Source organism: Ovis aries, chromosome 7 (assembly GCF_016772045.2).
Source record: "Ovis aries strain OAR_USU_Benz2616 breed Rambouillet chromosome 7, ARS-UI_Ramb_v3.0, whole genome shotgun sequence".
NCBI classification, from domain to species: domain Eukaryota; kingdom Metazoa; phylum Chordata; class Mammalia; order Artiodactyla; family Bovidae; genus Ovis; species Ovis aries.
The window spans coordinates 75798753-75821720 of NC_056060.1; the positions used below are offsets into that span (position 1 = coordinate 75798753).

The 22968-nt window shown below is 37.8% G+C and overlaps 1 protein-coding gene across 16 annotated transcripts in view; it reads left to right on the plus strand.

Annotated features, from left to right (window-relative positions):
* FUT8 (fucosyltransferase 8) overlaps positions 1-22968 on the plus strand; it is a 315633-nt gene that overhangs the window by 221157 nt on the left and 71508 nt on the right. For all 16 annotated transcript variants that reach the window (XM_042252625.1, XM_042252629.1, XM_042252628.1 and 13 more), the window contains one exon: positions 5051-5165. In XM_042252625.1, coding sequence (XP_042108559.1) covers positions 5051-5165 — 115 coding nt within the window. The remainder of the gene's footprint in view (positions 1-5050; positions 5166-22968) is intronic.

Consider the following 22968-nt stretch of genomic DNA (forward strand, 5'->3'; position numbering starts at 1 on the left):
AATATAATTACTTTGTGGTAGCCTAGACTATACACTAATAAATAAATTGTTATAAAATTTTTATAGCAAACAGTTTTACAGTCATATATACATAACACAGTATTAGAAATATTACATTTTTTAAAAAAACCTATGATAATAGGCTAATATGCAGTTTCTCTAATTATGAAGAAGAAATATTCTATAATAATATAATTCTTTGAAAGTAAAGTTATGAAACAGTAAGAAATCTAGCATATTATTAATTTTATATTAAATATAATTCACTTTATGCCTATGTAAGAATGGATGAGTACCAGCATATATTTTACACATTTATGGTACATCTTTTTCTCAATTTTTTTTTTTTTTTGCTATTTCCATAGTATGTGGTTCATCTGTGAGTTTTTTCAAATCATCTCAAATCTGAAAAAATTTGTCCAATATTTATTTTTAAAAACCTGCATATAACTAGACTACTTTCACAGTTCAAATTGTGTTGTTCAAGAGCCAACTGTAGGTTGAATTTAAAGTCATTTCCTGGACTTGTCTTCGTTACGTGATGTGCATGGGGAGGCCAAGAAGAAACGATTTACAAAGCAAGCTCAATTTAGTTGACTCTAGAAATAGAGTGACTTATTTTGTGATTCTGACTGCATCATCATAAAAAATTAGTGTCTTTTTTTTTTTGGTCTTTGGTCTCCTAGTTATGAGACTGGTTATTCCACTTTCTTGACAGAGATTGAGATGAATATGAATAATTGATTGCTAAGACTTAGTACTGATGTAGCTTGGTAAAAAACATTCACTTTTATGTTTTCTCATTTATTAAAAAATACAGAGATCAGCTTTCATTCCCAGTGGTAAAGTAATGATTTGATTACTATGACATGAAAGCATAAACCATGCCAATTTTTATATTTCAAAGAATTTTCCCCTCTAAATTATACCTAATGTAGTTTTACCTGCTTGAGACTGTATAGTGATTGTCATGGAATGTATTGCTATTTGTTTGTGCGTATGTTTATTTTTAATGTTAATGCCATGCAGACCATATTGAATTTCCTTTATTCCTTCGACATTTGCTGATAGACTGGTTATTTATCCCGCTGTATTATTACCTCTCCAGAAACAACACTGTTATTTAGAGTTGAGATTTGCAATAAAAATTGTGATTACTCCTATTTAATGGGTAGGAAAAAGCAAATGACCATGTTTGGATATGATGAAACCTATGAAATGTAAAAAATAATATGGGAGGAATGGAAAAGAGGTCTTATAAAACTGAGAAAATAATTTAAATAAAATTCAAGAGCCCTATAACACCATTATAGTTAAAGACATCTCCTGTTTCCATGATCAAGTCACACAGTTTCATACGAGTGGTGACTTTTCCCCTAGCAACTATAAAATGATATTGTAGGCTATGTGATAGTCCATAGGGGCCTCAGTTTTGTAATCTGAAGAAAACCTGAACCTCTGTTCAGTGTATAAGACTGTAAGCTAATTTCTTAGGGAGGCATTAAGTTGTAGATATGGTTTATCCAACTACAATTGCTCTTTCAATGAAAAGAAGTGTTTTGAATCTTAGGTTGGAATAATAAGTATAAAAATAGATAAAGCATCATGTATTAGATTCTTGCCCTATTTTTAAAGGGTAAACATGGAAATAGTCAAGCTGTGAAGTGTCCTATGCATGAATAATGTTGACACATTGAACAAATGCCTGAAATGGTTCACAGATGACCCTGTTATTCCAAAGCATTGTACAAAACTGTTCCACTCTTAGTTGTGTGAATATTCTAAACTGTAGCTATGATTTTGAATTTTTATGTGTATATTATTAACAGTTTTGCTTTATTCAAAGGGTCTATTACCAGATATTCTCTGTTTATTGCATGTCGTTCTGATGGTTTTCTATGACAGTAAATAAAACTTTAATTTTTCCAGTGGGCTGCCATTTCTTTGTCCCTAAATGATTTATCATTTAGTTAAGAACCAGAAATAAAAGAGAACTGAGGCTGTCATATACTCCTACAGAAGTCACAGTTGTTACGGGCTGGTTTCATTATCTGTTAAATGAGTCCTTACTGATCAGTCCCTTTCTTCAGGGTGCTATAAAGCACAGACTGTTGGGTCATTTTTCTGACTGGCCATTAGTCCCACATATACAGTCATCCTCATATCCAATGGATCCGTCCTCTTAGTTGTAGAATCATTTGTAGGCCCTCCTCAGACACGGGTAAAAGCTCTGAAGCAACTCTCTGAGTCATTCTAGCATAAATAGCAATGTCTTAGTATATTTGGGTTACTGTGACAAAAATACCACAGATGCATAGCTTTTGAACAACAGAGATTTATTTCTCACAATTCCGGAGGCTGAAGTCCTAGATCAACATACTGGCTGATTTGGTGTCTGATGAGTGACCTCTTTCTGCTTCATAGAGAGTGCCTTCTCACCATGCCATCAATGTGGCAGAGAGGCTAGAGAGTTCTGTTGGGTCTGTTTTATAAGAGCACTAATCGCATTCATAAGGGCTCCACTCTCAGGACCTAAGCACTTCCCACAGGCCCGGCTCTTGAACACCATTGCACTGGGCATTGTTTCAATGTGTGCATTTAAGGGGACCGCAGATGTTCAGTCTGCAGCAAGCAACCACCACATATATTATTACTTTGTTTATATTATCATTAATCCTTTAAAAAACTATGGCAGGCATTAAAAAACTATAAGGCAGGTATTATAATACTTATTTTAAAATGAAGTAACTATATCTCAAAGATGTCAAGAAAAAAGCTAGTAAGAGGTAAATCACTAACTGAGAGACCTATCTGGTTCTCAAAGCTTTTTCTCCTCTGATGTGGAATCTTTCTGATTTGCATATTTACAATGAATGGTGTCTACATTTTTGTACTCTGGACCCCTTACTTTAATATTTGTTGTATGTGTAACATACAAAATACGTTAATATTGTTTATGTACTCAGTAAGGCATCTGGTCAACAGTAGTGCTATTAGTAGTTAAGCTTTGGGCGAATAAAAAGTTGTATGCATTTTCAACTGTGTGTGGTGTGGGTACCCCTAATCTCTGAGTCTCTCAAGGACCAACTGTATACTTTTCTGATAAATAGAAATAAATGTCTAATTTTATAATTTTCAGAAACAAATAGTACATACTTAATAAGCATTCTCTAAATGGAAGAGTGAATACAAAATATGGTGAGGGAGTAAAGCTGGAGTTATAACTAGTTAAGGATTGTTCCCAGAAATTCTCTAGCACAAAATTAAATTTATGAAAGATAAAAATTATCAGTATTATCTCATCTAAAATTCTTGAAGAATTTTTTTGCTACTTTTTCATTTAATTTAATTATCTATTCAAAATGTCTACTGGACATTTTCTATGTGATCAGCACTGTTCTGTAGGCTGATTTGTGGTGGTTGGTGGGTTTGAAAAGTACTCTGCCACCATAGAGCTTAAGTTCTAGAAGGTGGAGGAAGATAATAAAATAAGTAAATGATGTATATTAAAAGATGATAATTGCTTAGAGAAAAATAAAGCAGGGAAGGAAAAGAAAGAAAATTAAGGGATGTGATGGTAACTGGGTGTTGAATTTTTAAGTGAGAGTCTGGAAAACCTTTTAAAACAGAAAGTGAGCACAGATTTAAATGGTATTTGGGTGAGTCATGTGGAGGATATCTGGGAAAGCAGCATTCCAGGAGCAAGAAGAGCAGATGCAAAGACCCTGAAGTAGGAACAAGGCTGACATGTTCTGGGGTTAATAACAAGATTATGTGGCTGAAATAGAGTCCACAATGAGGACAGTAGTAGGAATGAGATCAGAGAGATAAAGGAGGCCATATTGTCTGGGGCCTTGTAGTTCAAAGTAATAACTTCCGGTTTGATGAAGTGAGATGAAGAGCCAGTTCATAAGAGCAAAGATATAGCATCATTTGACTGGCATTTTCACAGGATCTGGCTGCTGTATTGAGAATAGACTGTAGAGACTGGCAAGCGTGGAAGCAGGGAGACCTGTTCAGAGGTTACTGTAACAACTCAGGTGAGAGAAGATGGTGGCTCAGTTGATAGCAGTGCCAGTGATAATGCTTGGTCAGAACCTGTTTCAGTATTTGCTGATAGGTTGTTGGGGGTTGTTAGAGAAAGAGGAGACTTGCTTTTTACTTTTCTTTATTGGTAAAGGTAAGTCATAGCTTATATTTAGTGTAATGTAAGTAAAACCATCTGCACCATCCATCACGTTTCTCTTACCTAGTATACTGAGCATTTTAGTTTACTTTGCAGGAAATTCAGCATGTTTTAATTGACACTACCAATTCTATGCAGAATGGCAAAGTATCTTACAATCATTTTATTAATTTAGACCAAGAATTGTCAAATTATGGGCCAAGGGCCAAGTCTGGCTCATAGCCTGGTTTTGTGAATAAAGTTTTATTGGAACATACACACATTTTTTTTTTTTCCCTGCATATTGTCCATGGCAGCTTTCCTGCTTCAAAAGCAGCAGAAACCCAGGAATCCTAAAATATTTACTCTCTGGCCCTTATAGAAAAATGTTTGCTGACCTTTGGTTTCAACTATTGTGTCAGAATTGTGCCAAGATTTTCCTCTCATCTTTTTCCAAGTATGAAGAGGAAATTTAAGAGGGGTCAGAAAGTGACAATAGAGGGAACAGAAAGGTAGTATTCAAATACTGGCACCAGCGTATTTCTCTCCCTTATGTTAATCTGCCTGTTTCTTTGCTGTGGATATCCACTTCTCCCTAATCTCTGAAGTGCTCTGTGTTGAGATATAAGTACACATAACCGGCCTAGGGAAAAAAAAAAAAAAAAGATTTGTTTTTCTCAACAGTAAAAATTTACTGTAGGAATGAATCTTGGATGCTAGAAACTAAATTGTTGAATTTGATAGAAAATAAAAGACAAGTACCACCATCAGCGTGAGCGTCAATCTTTATGAAGAATTTGACTCATCTTATCTTATGATTTTGCATAATCCTGTACAAATGAAGTACAAATAAGTTAGACCCTCATTGTTGTTTGGTTTTTATAGGTCTATAATGACGGATTTATACTACCTCAGTCAAACAGATGGAGCAGGTGATTGGCGGGAAAAAGAGGCCAAAGATCTGACAGAGCTGGTGCAGCGGAGAATCACGTATCTTCAGGTAAGAAGGTTGGCGTAATAAATAAATTCCAGTGGACGATAGGAGGAGAGACATTAGAACTAAGAGCTGCTGCTGGTTCTTAGTTTTCCTAGCCCTTGCTTTTTGAAAGTATTTGTCCATTCATTTTACGTATTCAAAAAGACACTATGTCATGCCTTGAATGGAATATAAAGATGGCTAAAATAAGATCCCTGCCCGAACAGGGGCTACTTCTGACACACGCACACACAAAAACGATAGTGCAAGGTAGAAGTGCTGCATGTATGAGATATGATGAAATGCTCATTGGAGGAAGATGTCGCAGATAGCTTTCTGGAGAAGATATTATTTGACCGAGCTGTAAAGGATAATCATATAGGATTTAGACGTCCAGAAATGGAGAAGAGTGTACTAGCTACAGCATGCTATTTGCTGTGCTCATTCGCTCACTTGTGTCCGACTTCAGATGATGTGAGTAAAGCTCCTACCTGGGAAAGAGCAGTACAGGAACCCAGTGAGAAACAGGATATTTCAGTTTGTCTGGAGTTTTGGTTGTGTGAAAAGGAGAGTTGGTAAAGGTAGGTTCAGGAGCCAGATTGCCAAGGTCCTTGTGTACAGGTTAAGCTTTATGGTACATAAGCAGCAAATGGTTGCTGAAAGATTTTATTTATTGCCTAACATCATTATAACAACAAACAGGAAATATAAATCAAGGGTAAACTCCAAGTCCCAGGCCCTTTTAAATGTTCTCTCTTCATTTTGTGTGTGTGTTTTCTTCTAGTTCTTACTTACACGCTTACCCAGTCTTAAAACGTTTGTAAAGACAGAATTGATTTAATTTTGAATTTTTTTTTTTTTTGCTTAATATACCATAAACCTTTCTTGTTTTAGAGTCACAACCTACTTTTGAAAAATTTGTGTACATAAGAGTATCATGATAAGAGTGGTGCTTTAGTTATACTAATCTGAAAGGTAGAATTTTGCTTGAACTGGATTCATTGGCAGAGACTGGAAGGAGACTGTTCAGGACAGGAGTCCCCAACCTCCAGGGGCTTCCCTGGTGGCTCAGCAGTAAAGAATTCGCCTGCCAATGCAGGAGACACAGGTTCAATCCCAGGGTCAGATGAAAACCAACTCCAGTATTCTTGCCTGGGAAATCCCACAGACAGGGAGGAGCGTAGCGGGCTGCAGTCCATGGGTCACAAAGAGTTACACAACTTAGCGACTAAAACAACAGCAACTCCAACCAGTGCCTCCTGTCATAGGTTAGAAATAAAGTGCACAATAAATGTAATGTGCTTGAATCATTCTGAAGCCATCTCTCCTCCCCCCGGATCTGTGGAAGAATTTTCCTCCACTGAACCAGTCCCTGGTGCCAGAAAGGTTGGGAACCACTGGTTAGGATATAAGGACAGTATTGCAGGTGAGAAATATTGAGGTGTGTGGCAGTTTGCATTGGAAGGGAAGAAAGGAATTTGAGAAGATCGAATAGATAAGCCTTTCCAAGAGGCTGAAGGACCTGGAATGACTAGGGTAGTGGGGTATTATTAACTGAAAAGGAACTTAATAAAGTTGAATGCAATCATCAGGGGGAAACAATGAATTAGTGAACAGAATTCTGGGATGATCCTCCCCATCCACTTCTGGTGATGCTGTACACTCACTCTGTTTCCCTTTGAAAAGTAAGGTGTCTTATAACAGCGAAATAATAGCCAGTGGCTTTATTTTGTAAATTTTAAGATGCACATTTTCCTACACTTAAATAGGAAAAAAGTAGAAAATCAAGTGCTTCAAGAGATCATTAAAAACAAAACTGATCTTGGCATGCTGTCTTGTCTCATGCCCCATGGCCATTCATCAGAGGTGTCTGTAGAATGAGCAACACTTGCCTCCTGTAGGGAAGAGGTAATTATCTCCTATCAACTAGAACCTCATTCAGTGAACTATAAACAGCTGGTGGTGCAGAACTATCATCCTCATTTAAAATAGAAATAACTATGGTTTCTGAGTTTCTTCCATTTCCACATATTCATTAAGTTTTCACCCCACGAAAGTTATTTAAACTATGATTTGGCCATACTTTAGCTCCCCTCACTGTAAGGAGTACCTACCACTTGCTCTAGTTTCTTTTTTCCTCTTGGTTTTTAAGAGGCCAAGCGCTCTCACCGGTAGCATGAAGTTCATCTTCAGTGTGCTGTTTTCAGTGGTTCTGTTTAGAGAATTTCACTTGTAAATCACTTATAGCAAAACATCATTTCACATGGACCTAACTTTGAATAGGTATTCAAATATTATCTATTTAAAAAATTCTTGCTTTTTTGCTTTTCTTTTATTTTTTTTCTATTGGAAAAGAAAATGTGATTTTTTTCCTTAATATTCAAGGAGATGGGGAAAATCTCAATAGGAAAAAATGTATTTTAGAAAAAATATTTTTCTTTAATTATTTAATGAATTTATGATCATTTTCTTCCATTTTTAAAGAACTATATTTTTAACATATTATTTTTTAGAGGTTAAAGTTGCCAGTCACTCAGTCTTCAACTTCTTTGGATATAGGTGAATAAGCATCCTCTCTCCCATTCCAACAAAATTAAAGATATGTATTTGTAAGGAGGACTTGCCCAGTGGCTCAGCAGCAAAGAATCCACCTGCAATGCAGGAGATGCCAGTGTCATCCCTGGGTTGGGGAGATCCCCTGAAGAAGGAAATGGCAACCCGCTCCAGTATTCTTGCCTAGGAAATCCTGTGGACAGAAGAGTCCAGCAGGCTATAGTCCTTGGGGTCATAAAAGAGCTGGACATGACTGAGAGACTAAACAAGAACAGTATATCATAAGAAATCTTTCTCTGACTTGGATTTTTATTCCTTTTAAAAAGGAATGATTGGGGACTTCCCTGGTGGTCCAGTGGCTAAGACTCTATGCTCCCAATGCAGGGCGGCGGGCGCCGGGGGGGGGGGGGGGCGGGCCAGGTTCAATCCTGGGTCAGGGAACTAGATCACACAGGCTGCAACTAAGACCCAGTGCAGCCAAATAAATAAACAAATAAATAAAACATGATTTATCCCTGGTTTAACTTAATGGGTTAGAGAATTAATCAGAATAGTTAAGCTATTTATACAGATGTTTTAGAGTGATTGCATTTTTTCCCATTACATCTTTTCTTCGTATTCAAATCTATTGATGTTTCCATACTATTACTTTTAAGCCTTTTATTACTGTTAAAAGGATATTTAAGCAACTTAGATTCTTAAAGACTTCAACAGGGCTTAGAAAATGAGAAGTATACTAGGAAATAAAGCTAAAAAGGGATAAAGGACAACATCTTTGACTTTTGGTTCAGTTCAATTGAGTCACTCAGTTGTGTTCAACTCTGCAACCCCATGAACCGCAGCACGCCAGGCCTCCCTGTCCATCACCAACTCCTGGAGTATATTACCCAAACTCGTATCCATTGAGTTGGTGATGCCATCCAACCATCTCATCCTCTGTCGTCCCCTTCTCCTGCACTCCATCTTTCCCAGCATCAGGGTCTTTTTGGTACCTATATTCAAAATAAAAACAAGCACTTGATATAACTTATAGATGGAGATTTTAGAAGGCTTTCCTTCTTTAGCCCATCAGCCAGCTATTATATAAAGATGCTAATATTTTTTATCCAAGTATAAACTAATAAGGAAGAGGTACAATAGAAACAAATATTTTCAACATTTTAAATCTCTGGGAGATTTTAGTCACTGAAATACTTGCTGTAGTCATAAATAATTCAGATAATTTTATAATTTACTTTTAATGGTTTGTTTGAATAGGTGAAAACATTTTCAGTTTTACTACATTTTTACTTATTAAACTTGTGACTTCTCATTAACACAACAAGAATTTTTAAAAAATCCTGATATATTTAGGTATAATGTAAGACCTAGTACAAATAGAAAAAATCTAGATTAAACCCCTGTCTTAATCCATAATATGTTTCTTTTTAAAATCTAAGCCTTTCTTTCTGCAGTTCTCCAGTCCTCTGAATTGAGCAAATATCCATTATGTCTCATGAAGATCCTGCTTGACTCGCAGTCGTATAGCACAGTGCAGTTTGGTTTCAATATTAGATTTCCATTCAGTTATTATCACATATGTCATGTCTCATGTTTGCTGTGCGCAGTCGTGTCTGACTCTGTGACCCCATGGAATGTGTGTAGTCCATCAGGCTCCTCTATTCGTGGAATTTTCCAGGCAAGAATACTGGAGTGGGTTGCCATTTCCTCCCCAGGGGATCTTCCCAATCCAGGGATCGAACCCACATTTCTTGTGTCCCCTGCACTGGCAAGTGAGTTCTTTACCATTGTGCTGTCTGGGAAGCCCTTATTGTCATATACCTGGATTTTACTTGGGAGAAGCAATTGTACCATACACTGGAAAATAAGAAGGTACTAGAGCAAGTGGATTTCAGTGGGACAGAGTTCTATAGTTGTCTTAATTAAAATTATCTTCTCCTTAGAGTTGAAGGCCCTAAGGCATGGCATTAAAGGACTAAACTTACTAAAAAAACTATAATAATCTTTTTGAAGACAACCCCAGGTGTGCTGTGTTAGTCTCAAGTAGAATGGACCAAGTAATTCTCTTAAGGTCTTAATCTTTTGTATGTTTATCTAAAAAGTTCTTCACCCATACAGTGAACAGGTAGTATTGGGCTGTTTAAAATACTATGTTGTTCTGGTCTTTAATCTTGTGCTACATGAATCATAACAAATTGAAAAGTTTGTTGAATATATTTCTCTAGTTTCTGATGTTAACTTCAGGCTCACTTTAAAAAACACACTGCTAATATATTTGTTGTGTGTCTGCATTTTCCTGTAATGCATGTCATTTTCCTAGACTTTTGAATGACGTGGAGGACATTCTTTGATCGTGGTTATTAGAATATACTTTGCAGTTTCTAATCCGCTCATATTAAGCACGTTGGAAGAGATCACAATGCCTTGTTTTTCCTTAACTTGCTTGAAACAAGTTGTAAGTTGGTGACTCTGGTGAAGAGAGCAGCTAGTTAGGGCACATAACTTATAACAGAAGGCATTTTCCAGTTTAACTGGAAATTATCCATGTTTTGGTACTTAAAGTTTCTTCTTTTGTTTTTTCTACCCAGCTCTAGAGTTGACATTTTAAGCAGAATTGAACCCATTTCAGGTAGAATCTAAGTATATAGAAAGTAGCAATAGTTGGAAGTGGGTTTTTGTTTTCGTTTTTTTCTTTTTGTGGCTTCCTTTGGGGCTTTGCTTTGTTTATTTGTGTTTTGAATAGGACTTTTCTTAGAAATTGGTAGGTTGATAATTTTCCATTTTTTGAGAGAAAACTAAAAGCTGTGAAAATAGAGAATATTTTACTTTTAAAAAGAGAATAGAGCTTTGTTTTTCCATTCAAAAGTAGACTAGTTGGAGATAATACAGATTTCTCTTTTCCTATATGGATTCTAGTGACTGCGGATGGTCTTTGGAATGGAAAGTGGCCAGGTCACACTAAGAATGTATTATTGAGGCTGTTAACATATTTTTCAAATATTTTTCAGATTATGGGGAAACCCTCCACTATAACACAGGATGTGTCTAACCCCCTTTCTCTTCAACAGGACTATCTTTAAAAATAGATTTAAGGCCAGACTATAACTATAAACTTGATTCATCTGCTAGTATGCTCACCATGAGATCAAATCTTTCATCTGGTGCCCTCAGAGTTGTGTGTTCTAATGAGTAATTCAGTGTTTTTCTGCCCAAATGGGGACCAAAATAAAGCCAGAAGTGGTAATAATTATAACTCACTAGAAAATGTCATTAACTTAGCTATATTAGGACATTCATTAAATGCTTAAAACAATTGGCATAAAGAGAAACTTTCAGGACTTTTCCCTGTTTGAAAGATATTAGTTTGAGGTGAGATCCGTTAGGGAGAAGGAAAGAGTATTTCAGAATTAAGGCCTAAGAATATACTGACAAAGAATATCTTTCCCAAGATAAAAAATATAAACAGGTTCAATGAGGAAAGAAAAAGAAATGGTAAGTGAATATGGGGGCAAGGGTAGCTTTCATGAAATGAAAGAGGGAATTACTCCACTGGAAGTCAGCTGAGGACAAAGGTGGTGATAGGAAGTAAAAAAAGATTTATTAAAGGAAGTTTTCTAAGCATTATTAAAAGCTACATTATTTGGAATCTTACAGATTTTATGGAGCCCTTGCATGTGGGTATGTAGGTCTCATAGAATTGTTTATTTTTTCATTTATTCAGGAAGTATTTGGATGTACTGGATATCCTAGGCATTAGGTGCATTGTTAGGGATTTAGGGTGAACCAAATGGACATGGTATGGTGTCTGCCCTCAGAAAGCTTGAAGTCTGGTAACATTCTGAGAGTATCTCTAAACTAATTATCTTCACACACACACACACACGGTTTATTTTACCCCTCCTTTGTGTAGTTTTGATATTTATTTCTCTGACTCATCATTTGGATATTTTATTGCTTCCCCTATTGCTGTTACACACATTTTTCCTATCTATGTGGTTGCTCAGTCATGTCCAGCTTTTGCAACCCCATGGACTGGCCCCTGCCAGGCTCCTCTGTCCATAGGATTCTCCAGGAAAGAATACTGGAGTGAGTTGCCATGCCCTCCTCCAGGGCATCTTCCCAACCCAGGGATCAAACCAGGTCTCCTTCACTGCAGGCAGATTCTTTACTGACTGAGCCACCAGCCACCTGTATCACTCCTTCAAAAAAAAAAAAAAAAAAAAAAGCTTTTGTTGTGGAAAACTTCAAGTTATGTAAAAGTCAGAAACCATTGAACCCCTAGTACCCATTACCCAGCTTTAACAGTTACCAATTCCTGGTCAACTTTGTTTCATCTGTGTTTCTACCACACCCCTTGCATATCCAAGATCATTCTGAAGCAAATCCCAGACATTTTATCATTTCATTTGTAAATATTTCAGAACGAATTTCTGAAAGTTAAAGATAAGTTTTTAAGAAAATAGCCACGTGCTAATCATATCTAAGATTACCAACAGTAGTTCTTTAATATCATCAAAATAATCATGTAGTGATCATATATCCCTGATTGTCAAACACATTTTAGTGTGCTATTTAAAAACTGATTATCTGCAGAGGGATTCCAAAAAGATGGTAGACTAGGAAGCACCAGGAATTTGTCTCCCTATCTAGACTGTTGCACTGGCAGAAACCACCTGATATAACTTTGAAGTCTGTTAAAGGCTTACAGCTCCGGGGGAAAGTTTGTACCATAAATTGCAGTTAATTTTGGTTTTCAGCTCTTAGCGCAGTAGAAGCTATCCATTCCCAGCCCCAGATCTGTGGTAGACAACAGTGCACTTCTTCCTGAAATGCATAAATGGTTCAACATGTGAAATTTGATCATTGTAGTATGCCACATCAACAAATAAAGGAAAAAAACACATGATCATCTCAACTGATGCAGAAAAAGCATTTGACAAAATCCAGTACCCTTCATGATAAAAACACTCAACGAAATAGGAATAGAAGGAAACTGCTTCTACATAATAAAAGCCTAATTTTTTAATGTTGATCTTATATCCTGCAGCTTTACTAAACTCATATATTCTAACAGCTTTTTTTTGTGGATCACGTTAGATTTCCTATATAAGTTATCATGTCATATGCTAATTAACATCTTTATCTCTTCATTCCCAATCTGGATGCCATTTTGTTGTAGTTGCTTAATAGTTATTCACCTTAATTAGTATATTCTGTTACTAGCAAACCCAGAGAAGGCAATGGCACCCCACTCCAGTACTCTTGCCTGGAAAATCCCATGGATGGAGGAGCCTGCTAGGCTGCAGTCCATGGGGTCGCTAAGAGTCAGACACAACTGAGTGACTTCACTTTCACTTTTCACTTTCATGCATTGGAGAAGGAAATGGCAACCCACTCCAGTGTTCTTGCCTGGAGAATCTCAGGGACGGGGGAGCCTGATGGGCTGCCGTCTATGGGGTTGCACAGAGTCAGACATGACTGAAGTGACTTAGTAGCAGCAGCAGCAGCAAACCACTTAGGGTTAGTAAACTGCAAATTTAATTCCTTCTTTTAAAATCCTTGACAACATCTGATTTGGGATTTTAAGTTTCTTCACAAGAGTTTAAAACCATCTTGACATGCCTGATGGCTATAGAGGAACTTATTAAATTCCTAGCAGTGCACTTAGCACAACTCTATCTGCATTTTGTCATTTTAAAGTTTAAATATTTCTTATATATTTATATCATCTTGATTATCAATAATACAGGTTTTTAAAACATCATTCCTTATTAAAGATATATGAGAATGCATATGAGGTCCTTAACATTTACTATCTAGAAATAAAATGAGCAGCTGATGGAAATCTAGATGCTGCTCCCTAAAATCATTTTATCTTTTGAGAGTAGCACCACCTAATAAAGTATCTTTTTACTTTCTTGAATGTAAGTTGAACTTAGATTTGACTCTATTTAATTTAGGTATATCAGCCCCAGTGTTACTCTATTTCCTCAGTAATTTTCTCTTTCTAGAAACATACTCCTATTTTCCTAAGAAAGGAAAAATTTTTATTATAGTTTGATCCTGCCCTAGATCACAATATACATAGCATAATTATAGAAACAATTTTCCAAATTTTAAAAGAAATCCGGGTTTCACATAGTCATAGTGCAGTAATTGGGGATTTTGGCCCTGACTATGAGGTCCCAGGCTGTAGATTCCTCTTCTAGAATCCTGGTCTCAATCCCAGTGAGGCAATAACTGGGAAGTAGCAAACTCTCCTGAGGGGGAAATGAAGGCTCTTGACCAGACATGGATCCAGATTTAGAGAACGGGCTTGAAGCCTCTAGTTTTTAGTACTCTCTTTTATGTAAAGAAATACAAATAAAAAATTAGATATTAGAATAAATTCACTTGATTCTCATTATGTGCTCCAGTTGTATTCTATAGAGTCACACAGAAGTAGTGAATAGTGAAACATTCATTCTAAGTATCTTTAAGTCTCTGATCAGTTAATCAGTATATAAACTTGTTCTATGTGTTTTCCTGTTTGAAAACACCAAATATGTATTGTTGACTCATTAGCATTAAACTGATAGCTTTATGGGCTTCTTTGGTAGCTCAGATGGTAAAGCAATGAGGGAGACCTGGGTTTGATCCCTGGGTTGGGAAGATCCCCTGAAGAAGGAAATGGCAACCCACTCCAGTGTTCTTGCCTGGAAAATCCCATGGACAGAGGACCCTGGTAGGCTACAGTCCATGGGGTCCCAAAGAGTCAGACATGACTGAGGGACTTCGCTTTTACTTTCATAGCTTATAGCACAATAACTCATACTTGAGTAGAACTTGCCTAACACATATTTTTCTCTGGAAGGCATCTCATAGCTTTCTAGTACTTAGGAACCCTGGACAGCTTACGAACACTTCAGCACCACGCTTATGTGCCATTTTAAACAGTGAAATTACCAACAAAAAGCACCAAAATGAAAAGAAAAAAACGGCTCTAAATAGCCTGTAAAAAGGACCCTTGTTCTTAGAATGAGAACTGAAACAAGAAGGTAAATGGCACCTTATTTAACCTCAGCAGAGAGTTTGTGTTTAGGAGGCGCCCATCTTTCACTGTATTACACTTGTCCACAAGTGACCTGAAAGCACATCAAGTATTGATTTTGAGGTTACAAATAAATTTTAGCTAGTAGGCAAATTTGCACATATGGAATCTGTGAGAGTAAGGATCAACTATGTATAATGAAAAACAAATCCCAACAAATTACAAATTTTATGAAGTTGACAAATACTACAAACACAAAATTCCAGAAAAATTAAAAATTTTCTGATACTTTGTAATACTGTTTCCTCACATTTCTTAGCTGCATACTCTTTGATTACAGTTTGTCATATTTTCTATAAAGTGAATTGACAATGATTTTGTAATATTTTTTATAAAGAGAATGGAAAGATTAAATCAGATTTTTGATCAACAAAATTTTGTTTTTAATTATTCATATTTGTGATACATAACCTTTGCAACTTCAAATACAGATACCTCATGTTTGTAGTACTGCTATAAGCTAGTGTCTACATAAAAGGGAATTTGTATAAGTTTTATTTCATGTGATTCTCATCCAATAAAAAAGAATGGAACATATAGTTGTTTTATGCTATAATTTTAATAGTGTATGTTACATTTTTGAGGTTATTAATAATAGAAGAGAACTTTTGTGTTGATTAGGCATCACTGAGAACCGACTCCACTTCTCCATGGGGCACATTCATATCACAATGCAACCTCCTGCCCTGTACCTATATTTATTTATGTCACAAAAATAACTGTGCAAAAGCAACCATGAGCACATAAATACATACCTCTAAATGATTACTAAGTTAATAAATCTAAATTAAATTAATTCCTTGCTTAATTTTCCCATAACAGGACCTCAGGAATGTTGAAGACCACTTTATTTCCTCCCAACATTGATACCAACACTGGGGAAGTGAGGTGAATGGGAGGGAGCTTCACGTGGGAAGAGACAGCTTCTTTCTCCCTGTGGACAGAATTTGCAAATTTTGACCAGTTGAACATACTGCACAGGTCCCCCTGCTCCCAGGGCCTTTGAAAGGATCTGTGTAAATGAGGCTCCCTGAAGCATACATTTCAGTAAATCCACTGCACCCACAAGGTAGTCTGTCTCACTGAACTAGGAAGGAACCTGGTCACTTAGGGGTTTTCAGTCCTGCTCCAGATGTGAGCAGCTCCAGTAATGGTAAGCAGCCTGAAATAGAGAAAGGCGTTGCAAAATTAGATGAAAAGTGATAAATACCGACCTTTACGATTCAATGGGTTCTGTCTCAAGCACATAAATACAGTAAAAACTAGGTTGCTTGCAATTAAAATTTTGCTTTAATTTGATATTAGAACAGCAACTTTCCATTAAAGAGCTATAACTTCTGACTAGAACATTCACTTTCATCTCCAGGACTCCCTAGAGTATGCAGCACTTTCTCTATTGACAACCCCAGAATTATCAGTCTCTCTGTTCACTGACTGCTCACAATGTTTGTGAAGGGCAGCTGTGCTCTTGGTGTGAGTCCTGGTTATTGTAGACCAAAACTGAGCAACTTTTCCCTGACTTTTCTGTGTATGTCCAGTAAGCCTCACTGCCCCTTCTCGTAATTGCTTAGCTCAGGATAGAGTGTTGACTAAGAATCTAAGACCAAATAAGTCATAAATATGGCTCAGTGATTTCATAAGAACATAAAACTACATGTCTGTGTAATCAATTAAACTACCTATATCAGTTCAGTTCAGTCGCTCAGTCATGTCCGATGTCCCATGAATTGCATGCAGCACACCAGGCCTCCCTGTCCATCACCAACTCCCAGAGTTCACCCAAACTCATGTCTGTCGAGTCGGCGATGCTATCCAGCCATCTCATCCTCTGTCGTCCCCTTCTCCTCCTGCCCCCAATCCCTCCCAGCTTCAGGGTCTTTTCCAATGAGTCAGATCTTTGCATGAGGTGGCCAAAGTATTGGAGTTTCAGCCTCAGCCTCAGTCCTTCCAGTGAACACCCAGGACTGGTCTCCTTTAGGATAGACTGGTTGGATCTCCTTGCAGTCCAAGGGACTCTCAAGAGTCTTCTCCAATACCACAGTTCAAAAGCATCAATTCTTCAACACTCAGCTTTCTTCACAGTCCAACTCTCATATTCATACATGACCACTGGAAAACCATAGCCTTCACTAGAGGGACCTTTGTCAGCAAAGTAATGTCTCTGCTTTTTAAGATGCTATCTGCTACTGCTAAGTCACTTCAGTCATGTCCGACTCTGTGCGACCCCATAGACGGCAGCCCACCAGGCTCCCCCGTCTCTGGGATTCTCCAGGCAAGAACACTGGAGTGGGTTGCCATTTCCTTCTCCAATGCATGAAAGTGAAAAGTGAAAGGGAAGTCACTCAGTCGTATCCGACTCTTAGCGACCCTATGGACTGCAGCCTACCAGGCTCCTTCGTTCATAGGATTTTCCAGGCAAGAGTACTGGAGTGGGGTGCCATTGCCTTCTCCGAAGATGCTATCTAAGTGAAGTCTCTCAGTCATGTCCGACTCTTTGCGACCCTGTGGACTGTAGCCTACCAGGTTCCTCTGTCCATGGAATTTTCCAGGCAATAGTACTGGAGTGGATTGCCATTTCCTTCTCCAGCGGATCTTCCCGACCCAGGGGTTGAACCCAGGTCTCCTACATTGGAGGCAGACGCTTTACCATCTGAGCCACCAGGGAAGTCCTAATGCTGTCTAGGTTGGTCATAACTTTCCTTCCAAGGAGTAAGTGTCTTTTAATTTCATGGCTGCAGTCACCATCTGCAGTGATTTTGGAGCCCCCCAAAAATAAAGTCTGACACTGTTTCCATTGTTTCCCCATCTATTTCCCATGAAGTGATGGGACCAGATGCCATGATCTTCATTTTCTGAATGTTGAGCTTTAAGCCCACTTTTTCACTCTCCTCTTTCATTTTCATCAAGAGGCTTTTAGTTCCTCTTCACTTTCTGCCATAAAGATGGTGTCATCTGCATATCTGAGGTTATTGATATTTCTCCCGGCAATCTTGATTCCAGCTTGTGCTTCTTCCAGCCCAGCATTTCTCATGATGTACTCTGCATAGAAGTTAAATAAGCAGGGTGACAATATACAGCCTTGACGTACTCCTTTCCTTATTTGGAACCAGCCTGTTGTTCCATGTCCATTTCTAACTGTTGCTTCCTGACCTGCATATAGGTTTCTCAAGAGGCAGGTAGGTGGTCTGGTAGTCCCATCTCTTTCAGAATTTTCCACACTTCATTGTCATCCACACTGTCAAAGGCTTTAGCATAGTCAGTGAAGCTGAAGTAGATGTTTTTCTGGAATTCTCTTGCTTTTTCTATGATCCAACGGATATTGGCAATTTGATCTCTGGTTCCTCTGCCTTTTCTAAACCAGCTTGTCCATCTGGAATTTTTTGGTTCACATACTGTTGAAACCTAGCTTGAAGGAATTTGAGCATTACCTTGCTAGCAAAATTCAGACTTAAATTGAAGAAAGTAGGGAAAACTGTTAGGCCATTCAAATAGGACCTAAATAAAATCTCTTGTGATTATACAGTGGAAGTGACAAACACGCCCTGAACTGCCCATTATATCATGCATCTTTCTTTCCATCTGATAAAAGATGAATATCTTTTGTATTCCATCCAGTTTTCCGTTTTGTTCTATATGTAATAGAATAAGTCCTTCAATATTCCAAGTACATTTATGAATTGTTACCAAACTAAACATGGATCTGCCCACCTGACACTGGACTGTGGTAAAGGAAAGTACAGCATTCACTACAGGACACTAAGCAAGGAGAGGAGAAGGCAATGGTACCCCACTCCAGTACTCTTGCTGGCAAATCCCCCGGACGGAGGAGCCTGGGGGACTGCAGTCCATGGGGTCGCTGGGAGTTGGACACGACTGAGCGACTTCACTTTCACTTTTCACTTTCATGCATTGGAGAAGGAAATGTCAACCCACTCCAGTGTTCTTGTCTGGAGAATCCCAGAGACGGGAGAGACTGGTGGGCTGCCATCTATGTGTCACACAGAGTCGGACACGACTGAAGCGACTTAGCAGCAGCAGCAGCAAGCAAAGAGAACAGATACCTCATGCGCAAAGACCCAAACCCACCAATGGTTTTCTGGGGAGCATTTTTTTTTCTTTTTTTTTTTACTTTACAATACTGTATTGGTTTTGCCATACATCAACATGAATCCGCCACGGGCGTACATAAGTTCCCACTCCTGAACCCCCCTCCCACCTCCCTCCCCATACCATCCCTCTGGGTTATCCTCTGGGGAGCATTTTTAAAGGCAACATTTGGGTGATGGTTGCAGTTTGTGGACTTGCTTCTGTTGGTTGGAGGTGAGGTGACAGGCTGATGTTTCAGGACTCTCAATCATCAATGATTCTAGCTAATCTGGGGGCTGTGTGCTTGTGGTCACCATCCTCCACCAGGGTGAGGGTCTTAGTTTTTGCCAAACAACTGAAAGATATGCATCAGATTGTTGTGTATATCCCCTGAGGAGGAACTATGGCTCTGTTTAATAATCATTACTTTACTTGTTGCTTTTGCTTTATTTCTGCATTCCCTCACTTCCCTACTTAGTAACTGTTCTAAGTCTGTTCCTTGGGACTCAGAAGGCCTAAGAGTTGTTGTTTAGTTGCTAAGTCATCTCCAACTCTTTGGCAACCCCATGGTCTGCAGCCCGCCAGACTCCTCTGTTCATGGAATTCTCCCAGGCCAGAATACTGGAGTGGCCATTTCCTTCTCCAGGGGATCTTCCCACCTGGGGGTCAAACCTGCATCTCCTGCATTGGCAGGCAGATTCTTTACCACTAGCCCCAAAGCCTAGGAGACTAAAGCCTTTTTCTACAAGCAAATGGGGGACAGAGTGGGGCTTTGGTACCCAGGAGGACTCTGCAGGGTCCTACTCAGTCCCCCTTTTATTTGATAATTCCTTAGTCCCATTGGAAATATGAGTGGGACAAGAAAAGAATAGAGTTTTGGATAGAGAAGTTAATCATACCTTAGCAGGGAAACTTGGTGGTAGGGGCACTCAGTTTGACTAGGTAAAACTAGTCATCAGAAAGATGAGTCTGAATTTTAGCTACTCAGACATTAGGAAAATAATGATGCTGATTTAAGTAGAAAGTAATATGGGCATTAGAAAATCTCCTTAGGTTTATTGAAAGACTAAATCCATGTGACTCACTAATGGTAGAAAGTCTCCAAAGTTTTATCAAAGTAGAATACAAAACAGAGCAAGATATAATTTCTTAAATCTTTATGGAACATGTATTCCTTCCCATCTTTCCCGATGTTGCTTTTCCTTTAGCCACACTATTTTTACAGATTTTGCAGGCCTAGACTAGAGGTCAGCAAAGTACTGCCCTCCAGCCAAATTCAGCTCAACTGTTTTTGTAAATAAAGTTTTATTGGAACATGCATACATGCTGAGTCACTTCAGTTGTGTCCAACTCTTTGTGACCCCAGGGACTGTAGCCCACCAGGCTTCTATATCCATGGGATTTTCCAGCAAGAATGCTGGAGTGAGGTACTATCCTTCTTCAGGGGATCGTTTGCACTCGGGGATAGAACCCACAACTCCTGCATTGGCAGGCAGATTCTCTACCACTGAACCACCAAGGAAGTCCCAATTTTTATTATATCTACCCTATTCTAGGTGAACATCATGAGAAATATTTCCTCACTGCTCTCATCAGGTGTCATAGTTGTAGAGACTGCACACACAGTGATGTCCTCCATGCCTGCCCTGCAGTGAAAAGGGCACCCCTACCTCTCTCAGCTGGTGTTACAGTTGCAGAGACTTTGGACAAAGCCTTGTTCACCACCACACTGCAATAATGGGGCAGTTCCCGTTTCCCTCCCATCTAGAGTATAGGAAAGATTATGAAGAGAAGGGAGTTAGATAAAGAGATTTCCTACAATCTGTGTTTAAAACCATGGGCAGACCTCTGAAAGTAATCAGAATCAATATAGAAAAAGGTTTGAGAACTGAGCTCTGGTGTGGTATCCATCAGGCTTCAAACTGGCCTCTGGGTAGTCCATAAGTGGAGCAGAACAAAACACTGAAAAGGCATTAACAATTAAATTGACATTTGAGCCACAGCTCATAAAGGTGAGCTTGGAGTCCAAAACAGTTTGCCTACTAAACTAGGTAATTTAAATAGAAAGCAGAGTCTCAGAACATAATACTCATCATCATACCAAGAACCAGGAAAACCATGATTCACATGACAGAAGATAATCAGCAGACATCACACTGAGATGACACAGATGTTGGAACTACCTGACAAGGATTTTAAAGATACTATAGTAATGAAAATGCTCCAAAAATCTATTACAGGCTCGAAACAAGTGAAAGCATTTAAAGTCTCAGTAAAGAAATAGATTATATATTAAAAAAATCAAGTGGAAATTTTAGAACTGAAAAATATAATAACCTAAGTAAAAAACTGGCTCATAGTAGAATAGCTATAACAGGGAAGAATGACTGTGCTTAAAGTTAGATCAATAGAAATTATCCACTATGACGACAGAGAGAATAAAGATTTTTTAGAAAGTAAACAGGGCCTCAGGGACCTGTGGGCAATAACAGCGACAACAAAAATTGTACGTTTGCGTCTTATGATTGAAGCAGTGATTTGAAAACTTCCTAAATTTGGTAAACTCCTAAAGGGAAAAACCCAAAGTAATGTATTCCCAGACACATCATAAGTAATTTGCTGATAACTAAGACAAAGAGAAAATTCTTCAGAGCAACTAGAGAAAAGCATTTTATTAGCTAATATGCTTCTGAATCAGAAAACATGGAAGCCAGAAGTGGTAAGATATTTTTAAAGTGTCAAAATGAAAGAACTAACAACCCAGAATTCTTCATGCAGTGAAAATATAAGATGATATAAAGACATTTTCAGATGAAGGAAAACTAAGAGAGCTTTTTGCCAGCAGGCTTGCTCTAGAAAAGGAAATTCTTCAGGCAGAAAATGATAACAGAAAGAAACTTGGACTGTCAGGAATAAAAAAAAAAGTACAAATGAGAGGGTAGATGTAGGGTAAATGACTGGTTTTCTCCCCTTTTATTTTTAAAATGTTTGATGGTGAAAATCAAAATTTATAACATTGCATGTTATAGTTTTCAGTGTATATAAAGGTAACGTTTTTTCATTCTCAGTTTTTCCTGAGATGTAAAGGTAATTTTTAAGACAACTATATCATAAAAGAGGAGTGATAAAGGGAACTAAAAGTTAGTAGGATTTCTACATTCCACTTGAAATAGTAAACTGTTGGTATGAGTAGACTATAATAAACTCTGTGTACATAAACTATAATACCCAGTGCTGCTATTTAAAATACTCTATGACAAGATGTACTTTAGGGGGGAAAAAAAACACTATAGACAAGTCAATATTGAATACTAAAAGAGGTTCAGAGCATGCACAGGAAAGCAGAAATGGGTGTTGGATTTTGTCAAGTGCGTCTTCATATTAATTAGTGTTAATTAAACTGTTAATGGTTACACTGAATCAATTTGGAATTCTTAACCAGCTTTGCTTTCCTAGAATAACCCTACTTGGTCATAATATGTGTGTGTGTGTGTGTGTGTGTGTGTGTGTGTGTGTGTGTAAATGATAAAAAATATTTTGACATATGAATATTTAACATAAATAGAATCATACAGTATGTGACCTGTCCGCTTCTTTCACTTGGCGTAATATTTTCAAGTTTCATACATGCTGTAGTTTGTCTTAGTACTTCATTCCTTGTATGGATATTCCAGTATTTGTCCATTCATTTGTTGATGGACCTTTGGGCTGTTTCTGCCTTTTGTTATTTGAGTACTGCTAAGACATGCTTCTACATGTATTTGTTTGAGTATCAGTTTTCAGTTCTTTTGAGTATATACTTATAAGTGGGGAATTGATTTTTGAGAGGGTGCAGAAGCAATTCAAGGTTGGAAGCATAGTCTTTTCAATGTATGATGCTGATATAATTGGAAACCTCATAAGCAAAAAAATCACCCTTGACCTAAACCTCATACTCTACTTAAAATTACTTAACTCAGAATGAATAGTAAATCTGACAGATAAAATAAATGTGATATGTCAAACTATGAAGCTTTCTATATGTGAAACTATAAAGAAAAACTTAGGAATAAATCTTTATAACTTAGGCTAAAAAGTTCTTAAACATGACACCAAAAT